Below are 10,013 nucleotides of genomic sequence, written 5' to 3' on the forward strand. Positions count from 1 at the left end.
TGCTGGTTGGAGAGGTGGGAGGAAACCCTCGTGGGTCTTTCAGCCTCAGGCCCAGTGCGGGAAGGGACGCGGGACCTCGAGCAGTGAACTTGATCAAGCAGCAAACAGTATCGACCTGAGGACCTTTCCCTGTGCCGCCGTGCTGTCATCCTTCTGCCCCTGGATGACAAGACCATGTGCATCCTCCCATGCTCAGATCTCGTTTAGCTTGGAGCGGGAGATCACTGGCGATGTGTTTGGCCAGATGGCTAGGTGGATGCTCTGTTCTCTCTTCCTCAAAGACTGTGCGTGCTAGTCCAGGGCTGCCGACCCCGCTTTGCCAGAGGACTGCCTTTTCATTTCCCCAGCGCAGGATGCAGAGATGGGGCTGGAGCTGCTGGCAGGCAGGGCCTGAAAGTTTCCGAGATGAGCTTGTGTCATGGGCTGCTGTGCTTCGACTAACTTGGAGGTTTAACCGATGGACTCCTGGTTAACAAAGCGCTGCTCCTCTGCTTACTCTCCCTGCCTGTAGCTGTGCCTAGAGGAAATGAATTACCAGGAAAGTGGAAACTACACCAGAGTGACGGAATTCGTTCTGCTGGGGCTGTCCACGCACCCCGCATCCCAGAGTGCCCTCTTCTGGTCACTCATGTTTCTCTACATGGTGACTTTGGCGGGAAACGGCATGATCATCTTCCTGGTAGGAGTCAGTTCTCCGCTCCACACCCCGATGTATTTCTTCCTCAGTAACTTATCGTTACTGGATCTCCTGTTCTCCACCAGTGCTGTGCCCTTGATCATGGTGCACTCTCTGCAGGACTTCCCCACCATCTCCTACCGCTCCTGCTTTGCCCAGCTCACCATCCGAGCCTTCCTGGTACTGGCTGAGTGTTTCCTGCTGGCCATCATGGCTTACGACCGGTTTGTGGCAATCTCAGCTCCGCTCCGGTACAACCTGGTCATGTCTTCTCGAGTGTGCGCTGTGCTGGTGTTGGCTGCATGGATGGCAGCTCTCCTCCTCACCGTTACACCCGTTCTGCTCTTGCCCATCAGCTTCTGTGGGCATAACACCGTCAATCACTTCTCCTGCGAAGTGCAAGCCATCTTTAAATTGCTCTGTTCCAACACCACTTCCCTAGAGGTTATGATGATGGTGTGTGCTGTTACTTCAATGCCAGTACCTTTGAGTTTCATCCTGATCTCCTACCTTTGTATCCTCAAGGCTGTCTTAAGAATCCACCCAGCCGAGGCCAGGCTTAAAGCCTTTTCCACGTGTGGCTCTCACCTGGTTGTGGTCACCATCTACTTTGGGACACTAATATATATTTACGTGAGGCCTCAGACCAAAAAGGTCGAGGACGGAGACAAGATTGTCTCTATATTTTATGCAGCGGTGACCCCAATGCTAAACCCCCTCATCTACGCCCTGAGAAACAAGGACGTGAAGGCTGCTCTCAGGAGAGTGACTTGTGGGGCCAAGTCCTGAGGCTCCAGCACACAGCAGGGTGCTGGGTGACAGGACGGTGCAAGGGCTTGAGCTGTCCTGGCAGCTTTGCATCTGCGAGTGGCACTACGGGAAGGGAAAAGGACTTGCAAGGCGTCCGCATATCGGAAGAGATTACGCAAGAATGAGGATCTGACGCCACAAACATAGACAAGTGCTAAATGTCACCTGCATCTCAAATACAAATAAAGTGCAAACTCAACACGAGGAGCAAGGGCTACAATGTGTATGCCAGAAAAATAATCAACGTCTCGTAGATCATGAAGCCAGAGGAGAAATACCCCAATAAGACAATGGCCAAAAGGCACGAACATGCATTTGATTAAAGAGGAAACCAGAGCTCAGACCTAAGCAACAGTAAGGTAGCACTTTGTACATATCGAATTCACAAAAATGGAAAGTGTTTGCAGCATAGGGCACCGCTGAGTGTTTAGGTAAAGACGCCAGGGTGGGGGATGTGAGTGGGTGCACGTCCACTCACATAGGATGACCTATTCTGTTGGGGTGGAGGTAGCTGGCAGCTGGCAGCTGGCAGCGGCCTCGTCTTCTGCATTTGCTACTCTGAGAACACCGGGGCAGATATACAGGCCTGGTGGGGGCTCTGAAGATGCCCAACCTGGAACATGATGTCAGTCTCTGCCCACAGAGACTGCACAGTTGGGGCACTTGCCCTTGCACCCTCCCCAGTAGTGGGAGGACCTGGGGTGAAGGATGGTTTCCCTCCAAAGGCAACTCCTCCTCTTCTGCCCTCTGTGTGAGGGAGCTCCAGGGGGCGGTTGGTCTTGCACAGGTGGTCCGCTTTATGTAGAACGGGAGGCCTTCCGAGGACCCTTCTTCACAACTGGGAGCTTTGGGAAGATGGGAAAGACCTGCTTTGGCATCTTATGTCACCATGCCGCCTCGATGCACCTGTGCCACAGAATGCTTACGCATGCAGGTAACACGTATGTGCAAGAATGCTCCTTAAGGCACTCTTGGGACTTGTGAGAATTTTGAATAAAAGCCTTAAGTGTCCCTGCATAGTGCAGTACTATGGAACACCGTGTAGCTAGGATGGCCCTACTCGGTCTCTCTTCTGGGGCCAGAAGGTGATCTGGAGGGAGCACATACTATGTTCGTGATGAAGACAAAAGTGCAAGGGGGTGGTCAGGATGTCTCCCAAGGCCCAGGGTCAAATTAGCAGGTTGTTACTTTTGTCGGTATTTGATGAGCTAAAGTAGGGAGAGTCTAGCTCAACACAAGTATCAGTGGGGCATGGAGATGTATTCTGTCACTAGAGGGAGGAACACCAAAGTCAAGAGGCTGAGGGCGTGGCTGAAATGGAGGATTAAGAACTAGGGGAAATGTTGCAGTTCACCATAGAGGGCAAAGATGTCGGCAAGGGAGCTGGCAACTTCACCCCCGGTGTAGATGGGAGTGCTGAGAAAAGAAAACTCCAAGTGTATACTCGAACCCACATCTGGTGGCTCTGGCTGGTAGGTACCTTCAGCACTGGGCCCCGGGTTAGTGTGGGCCCTTTCAATTGTGTGCTGGGTTGCTGCTAGACAATAAATACCCTCCTCGCAACTCCCGCATCTATCCTTAAGTTTCTGGACGTTTGGATTGCAAGCATTTTCAGAAATGTGTCATGTTCGACAGCGAGAAGCTGCCTCTATCCAGACAGTCTGTTTGGACTGTGTGGGTGTAGGTGGTGGAGAGAGCAAGCAATGGGGCGCAAGGCACCCATGTTAGATCTGGGCTCCTGGATTTCCAATGGGGCGCCACCTGCATAGCACAGCTTACAAGCAAGATGGACAAGACACACGGTCAGGTCAATCTTGGGCAGCAATTGTGTTCCCAACTCTTAAAATGTATGTTGATGAAGACAAAGAACAGCCAGAAGCAGAGTAACGAGATGCGACAACTAAAATAGCAGGGGTTGTAGTCAGAGAACAATATATTCTCTATTTTGCACTGAAAAATGCTAAAAAACAGGGCAGGTGTTTGGCCTAGTGATGAATATACTGCTTGGAGCACCTACATCCCATATCCCAGTGCCTGGATTTGAGTCTCAGCTCTGCTCCCAATTCCAGCTGTCTGCTAGTGTGTATCCTGGTAGGCAGCAGGTGATGGCTCAAGTACTTGGACCCCTGCCACACACGTGGAAGACCTAGATGGAGTTCATGGCTCCTGGCTTTGACTCGACCCCTCCCTGGCCACTGTGACCATTTCTGGAATGAAGCAACAGATGGAAGATAGCTTTCTCTCTCTCTCTCTCACTCGCTCTCTCGCTCTCGCTCTCTCCCTCTCCCCCCCCCCACTGTGGCCATTTGAGGACTAAAACAGGTACAATAGATAGAAGATTGATAGCTCTCTATCTCTATATCTGCCTTTTGAATAAATAAATAAATAAATCTATTTTTAAAAAAGCAAGCCACAATCTGAAAGAAGATATTTGCTATGCATAAAACTGACCAAGTGAGTAGCTAGATTTTAGAATATAAAGAGTTCCTATTTCCTAAACAAAAGCCCCCTGCTTACAGCCCATTGACACGAAGTTAATCTTAGGATCAATCCTAGTGGCAAGAAAGACCAGGAAATCTTTGTGCTAGGCTGCCATGCACCAGATACAGATCAGAGAGCTCAGGCAGTGGATGGCAGCCAAGACGGAAGGAGAGGGAAAGATGAGCATGGCCTACTCACTTGGCCACAATATTGCTCGAGGGTTCTAGCTCACCCCGTTTGCTTGTCAACGAACGTATTTTGAAGAGCATCTCTCTTAATTTTTTGCTTTCTAACTCATCAACATCTGCTCTTATCTATTTCCTTTGTACTTTTTAAATGTTTATCCTGTAGATGTTTTATTGGCTTCTTGAATCAGACACAATTTATGTCCAGTCTTTTAGGACTTTTCAGACCTTTTCCATGTTTGACTTTTTCTTGTGAAATGATTTTAGACTTACAAAAGAGTCACAAAGAGTACAGAGAATTTCTGTCTCCTTCAAACAGCTTCCTCTAAAGCTAACTTCTTAAAAGTTTATTCTGGGAAATTGGTGTTTTGTACTTGAGATTTGTACATCTTTACGGTGCACAGTGCAACATTTATCCACAGCAGGCAATCAGCACCCCCACTTCCCCACCTTTCTCCCAGCTCCTCTCCTTGGGTTCTTATACAGCATATAATTCATGAGCATGACCGCTAGTCATCACTGTGGTTTGCTACCTGCCACCGCACCTCCTCCTACCCCTCTGCCACACTTTCCTGTCTCCAGTAATCATGATTCTAAGTTCAGGTAGTGATTTCCAATTCCATTTTTCCATAACCATCTTGAAGCACATTTTTTTTTTGGCAAGTGTAGAATAGTATTTGAACCAACATTTTCACTATAATGAAAATTACTCTTCAATGTTGATCCAAGTTCCCACAACCGAAGGTTTGGGGAAGTATTGCACTTTGTATTTTCTAGCACTCCTCATACACGGAAAAGGTTTTAAAAACATTTTGCTTGTTTTGTCTTATGCACTCTCCCAAATTCATCCACACATTCATTCCAAACCAATGTCAGGTTATCCCCAAAAAGGGGAAAAACTCCCAAAAAATGCACTAAAGTTCTGTAAAGAAAAAACATATAATAAATTGCCTTATACAAATTTCAGAACATCTAAGTGCTTACCAAGAGAGGTGCTTATTACTTATCCTCGTTCTCATTCTCCTGGCCAGAGCCATCTGACATGTCACCTTCCCACTGGTGAGCTCCAATACGATTCAGTGAAGCCAACACCTGCAACATGATAGAGGCTGGAACTGTAATGGTATTTCTAGTCTCTTCCAGCATGAGTTTGTTTCGAGTTATAACTTCATCAGCAAGCTTTCGGTTAGAAATCCTTAACTCTTCTGGTGGTGACCAGATCTTTATGTCATAATCTATGCCGCATGAGGCTAGACCATTGTCCTGGAGTTGCGACGGCCTTTATAAACCACCATTACCAGTGGCCTTCTAATGTTCTTTCTTTTCCCCACCTGAAGAACTGCTGAATGCGGGCAACTGCAGAGCATCTATCACCAGGTCCTGCTGGATACCTTGCACCTGGGATCATCATCACTATCATCTGTGTCCTGAAGAGCAGCATCCCTGGCTGATGTTTCCTCATGAGCTGACGGCTCGATGGCTTCTGTTTGGGCCTGAGGCTCAGGATTGGTGAATTTGGATTGGAAGTACTCTCAGTGCTAGTCCGATCTGAAGTTTCTGGTTCCTTGCCTTTTTGGACAAAGAGGATTCTTCTGGAACCTCACAAAAGCTACCAAGATTGAAGTTATTCCTTTCTCCCGAGTTGGAACCCAGTGGCTCAGTTGCAAGTACATCTGATTGTGCTGTATCTGTACTGTTCCAATCTAGGTTTTCTGCAGATGTGTGCCTGTTAGGTCTGGAATAGTGTGGGGCTCTGGTCTTTTGTACCCCGAGAAAGGAGAGAGAAAAAGGAGATGGAGACCGACCTCAACAGAGACAGGTTGCTGTACTGGAAGCACAGAGGTTGGCAAGAGTCTGTTCCTGTGAAGAGACTGTGCTGGGTGCATTTGGGACTCAGGTTTCATCCCGTTAGGAGGGAATTGGGGAGAGGTGTAGAAGGCAGCTGGCAGAAGAGTAGGGGGCTCTTTGAAGTCTCTGGGAATTTCCCTCTCATCTGTTTCATAGCTGCCCTGTGTAGTTTATCTGTTTTTCCATTTGCAATGCAAGGAGTTGAGAAGGTCTGCTTAGGCACCAAGGCTCTCCACAAAAGGGAGGATGGGGGGGGGCAGGGATAATGGAAGGAGGGAAAAGGTACATCAAGTCCTTTAGTGCCTTCTTGACATTTTGTCACACGCTCTGATGATTCTTCAAAACCTGTTTCATTATCTCCTTCTGGTGGTGGTACAGAGCTCTGTGGGACCAGTGATTCTTTTGACCCGCGGATTTGCAATGGCTCCCATTTCCTCTAGAACTTGAGGCTGTACTGCTCCATTCATCTGTAAAGTTCAGTCTTACTGTGCTTGTGGTTGTTTCTTCTGTGCTGTAGGGCAAACTTAAAGCTGCTTCACCTGTCCCTGGATTGGGGCTCAGTTTTTCATTATTGTTATCCTGTTGCTTGTCAAGGGACATGGATCCGAGCTGTTAACCACAGAAGGAGAATCTGACCCTCTCTAGGCTGCCTCCATGCTCCTGTGGGGCTCTGTGGTAGGGGGCCAGCACCAGCAGACTCTACAGGGTGCTGTCACTCTGAGCAGGAGTCAGCAACCCATGACTTCGGGGGACCAGACTGATGATGTGTATGGTGCCCAGATGCCTCAGCAGCCAGTCTCTGTTCGCTGTCTGGAGATGATAACAAAGAAGTAGAATGAGGGCTTTCTGTGGAAGATAAGGTCAAATGGGCTGGAGCTGATACTGTAGAAGTCATAGAAGGTTAAGGTAATTGATGAGAAGGAGTATTTACATCCATTGCAGTTTCACCCACTTCCAAATCCGGACTTGATGGGCCAGTAGGAACAGTTGAAACATCTGACTGACTCCTTCCACGTCTGGGTCAAGATCTTCCTCGTCCTCTATTACTCTGTGCAACTTCATTTGCTTCTCAAGCCATCTTGATAACATATCAGACATTCTCTGCATCAGTGACACCACTGGGACTTTGTTCTCCATCTCATTCTCATTCACTCTCAGGCCTTGCTCTGGGTCCAGTATCTGACCAATCACCAAGAAGCCTCAAACGCTTAACTGGTGGCTGTCGGAACTCTTCTCTCTTCTGCAGAAGGAGTCTTACATTCTCGTGCTGTGTCATCTTTTGGGTCAAAAAGGTATAGGTAATCTGAAGAGTAACTAACGAGAATCTCTTGGCCATCTTCACTGTAACACAGAGGTGTCACTCTGCAGGATTTATTATTAAGATGGGAAGGAATAAAACAGGCAACCATTCCAGTGACTCCTCGCACTGCATAATTCGCTGTAACTCTTGTGCCCAGCATTCGGCGATCATGTCTTCATACTGAGTTATCAGAACAACCTAGAGCAAGGTAATATGGTATTGGTGAATGAAGAGCTATGGATGTGGCAGCACGGCGACAGTCAATATCAGAACAACCTAGAGCAAGATAATATGGTATTGGTGAATGAAGAGCTATGGATGTGGCAGCACGGCGACAGTCAATCAAAATGTCATCTTTGCAATCTTCTTTTGTGCAGCTAGTTTTGATGTGTGCATCAAACCACCCAACTGTTCCGTCTTCATCACAAGGTAGAAAAGTGTAAGGGTCATTTGGTACAGTCATAATCTCATAAGTAGTTCCAGAATGGCGCGTGAATTGGCACTATTACTTTCCACATCTTGCTCAACATTGGTATAAAATACTACTCCATCTCCAGAGCAGGATACAATCTGCTTATCATCCGTACATGGTGAGAACTTTGCACTAAATATATTTGCTCGATGCCCTGAACCAATTGTCAAAACCTTTCTGCTATAAGGATTACTAATTACTAACTTGGTGTCATTTGAGCCAGATAAAATACATTCTCCAGTGCCATTCCAACAGATTGTATTAACACAGCCATCAGGCACATTTAGAGTTGCTTCAGGTTTTGATCTCTGGATAAATTCTCTTCTTCTGGTACCATCCGCGAGCCAGGGCTTGTGGGCGCAGCGAGTTAGATGGCGGCCTCGGCGCCTCAGCCCCCAAAGACCGGCCCCGCCTGGGCTGGAACTCACTTCATACTCTTCTCCTCAGACTACTCCTATAGAACACCCAGAGATCAGCCTCGAAGCACAGTTGTGTTTGTGTACATATGTGTGTGGGTGTGTGTTTATGTGCATGTGTGCAAGTGTGTGTGTGTGAGCAATTTGTAGCCTGGCATACGCATCCACAAAGAAGCTACAGGATGCTTTGGAGGGAGGGCTTTAATGTGCGCATCGTAGCCTATCCTATATCTTGCTTTGCAGTTTGCTTTCTATGCTCATTGCAATGCCCTTGAAATTTGGGTTAACACACCCTCATCCATTCCTTTTCGCTGCTGCATTGTAATTTGCTGGAGGAATAGTCTGTGTGGCATTTGCCCATTCCCTTACTGTTGGAAACATAGATATTTCCTGTTGTTTCCTACCATTAACACCCCAGGGCGTGAGTCCTTACAGACACCATGCACCAGTGTTTCCTCAGGAGAGAGACCTGGGAGTGCATCTGCTGTCCATAGAGGGAATGGACATTTACAGTTTGAATTCTTTCTGTGCAAAGCAAGGCCCTGTCATCATCATGGACTCTGACGACAGAGTTGTCCACATGGTGCCCATCCACATGGGGTACGCCCTCCCCTGGCTGGCCAGGACCTGACTGACTACCTCATGAATCTTCACAGAATGTGGCTACAGCTTCACCACCAAGGCCCAGTGGGAAATCGTGCCCGACCTCAAGGAGAAACTGTGCTACGTCGCCCTGGACACGGAGTGGGAGATGGCTGCAGCCACGTCCTCCTCCTGCCCCCGTGAGAAGAGCGAGCTGCCCGTTGGCCAGCCACGTGATCCCCATCAATGCCCAAGGATTCTGCTTTCCCAGGGCGCTCTTCCAGCCCTCTTTCCTGGGCATGGAGTCCCGCGGCAACCACAAGACCACCTTCAAGTCCATCACAAAATGTGATATCGATATCCCCCAAGGACCTGTACAGCAACGCTGTGTTGTCTGGTGGCCCCACCAAGGACGCAGGCATCGCCAACAGGATGCAGATGGAGATCACTGCCCCGGCACCCAGCACCATGAAGGTCAAGGTGTGTGGGTGGCCTGTCACCAGAGCATGGCGCAGTGGGTGGGGGCATTGCCATGAAGGCAGCATTGACTAGAGCCGCTCCCTCCCCGTCCTCGCAGATCATCGAACCCCCTGAGCGGAAAGTACTCCGTGTGGATGGGCGGTTCCGTCCTGGCCTCCTTGTCCACCTTCCAGCAGATGTGGATCACTGAGCGGGAGTATGATGAGCAGGGCCCCTCCATCGTCCAACACAAATGCTTCTAAAAAGACTGTGAGCAGGTGGGTAGCATTTGCAGCATGGGCTGATCCAGAAGGATACATTTTCCCTGGCAAAAGTGAAGCTGGAATAAGCCTTTGAAAAGAAAGGTGTCCTTGAAGCTTGTATCTGATATCAACACTGGATTGTAGAACTTGTTGCTGATTTTTTTTTTACTTTGTATTCAAGTTCACTCACTGTTCCCTTGGTGTATGTTCAATGCCCTGTACACACGTTTGATGTAAACCTTAGGCTGTGTGGCTCGGTCACTACGTGGCTGAGGTGAGAAGTCCAGGTGCGCCTTGGTGTGTCTGCCTGACCACAGTCTGCAGATCTGTGCAGGGTATTAATGCGGCAGAGCTGACAGTCCAGGATTCCTCAGAGGCTGGCAAGAGTTGCTGAACCAGCTATTCTTTCTGTCTCGCTGGTCTTGACAGAGGAGAGGGGCGGGTGTCCCAGCCTTGGGACCCAGTGTCCTTTCCTACTCACTTTTCCTGCCAGGTTGCACCTGCCTTGAGTTGGAAACGGC

General features: G+C 48.6%; 1 protein-coding gene and 2 pseudogenes across 1 annotated transcript; 2 read left to right on the top strand and 1 right to left on the bottom strand.

Moving 5' to 3' along the window:
• Nucleotides 1–523: 523 nt before the first annotated feature.
• LOC138847572 (olfactory receptor 13H1-like) lies at nucleotides 524–1,465 on the top strand. Its single transcript, XM_070066707.2, has one exon. The coding sequence runs from the start codon at nucleotides 527–529 to the stop codon at nucleotides 1,463–1,465; it is 939 nt and encodes a 312-aa protein (XP_069922808.2). The 5' UTR covers nucleotides 524–526.
• Nucleotides 1,466–5,151: 3,686 nt separating this feature from the next.
• On the bottom strand, nucleotides 5,152–7,763 carry LOC138847587 (DDB1- and CUL4-associated factor 6-like; annotated as a pseudogene).
• Nucleotides 7,764–8,687: 924 nt separating this feature from the next.
• Nucleotides 8,688–9,492, top strand: LOC138847573 (actin, cytoplasmic 1 pseudogene; annotated as a pseudogene).
• The last annotated feature ends 521 nt before the right edge of the window (nucleotides 9,493–10,013 follow it).

The sequence above is a fragment of the Oryctolagus cuniculus genome, chromosome X, assembly GCF_051225735.1.
Source record: "Oryctolagus cuniculus isolate XC-2025 breed Fujian yellow rabbit chromosome X, ASM5122573v1, whole genome shotgun sequence".
NCBI lineage: Eukaryota > Metazoa > Chordata > Mammalia > Lagomorpha > Leporidae > Oryctolagus > Oryctolagus cuniculus.

What these genes read in the sequence shown, in the direction of transcription:
- LOC138847572 (XM_070066707.2), top strand. Translation starts at nt 527, where the DNA reads ATGAATTACCAGGAAAGTGGAAACTACACCAGAGTGACGGAATTCGTT.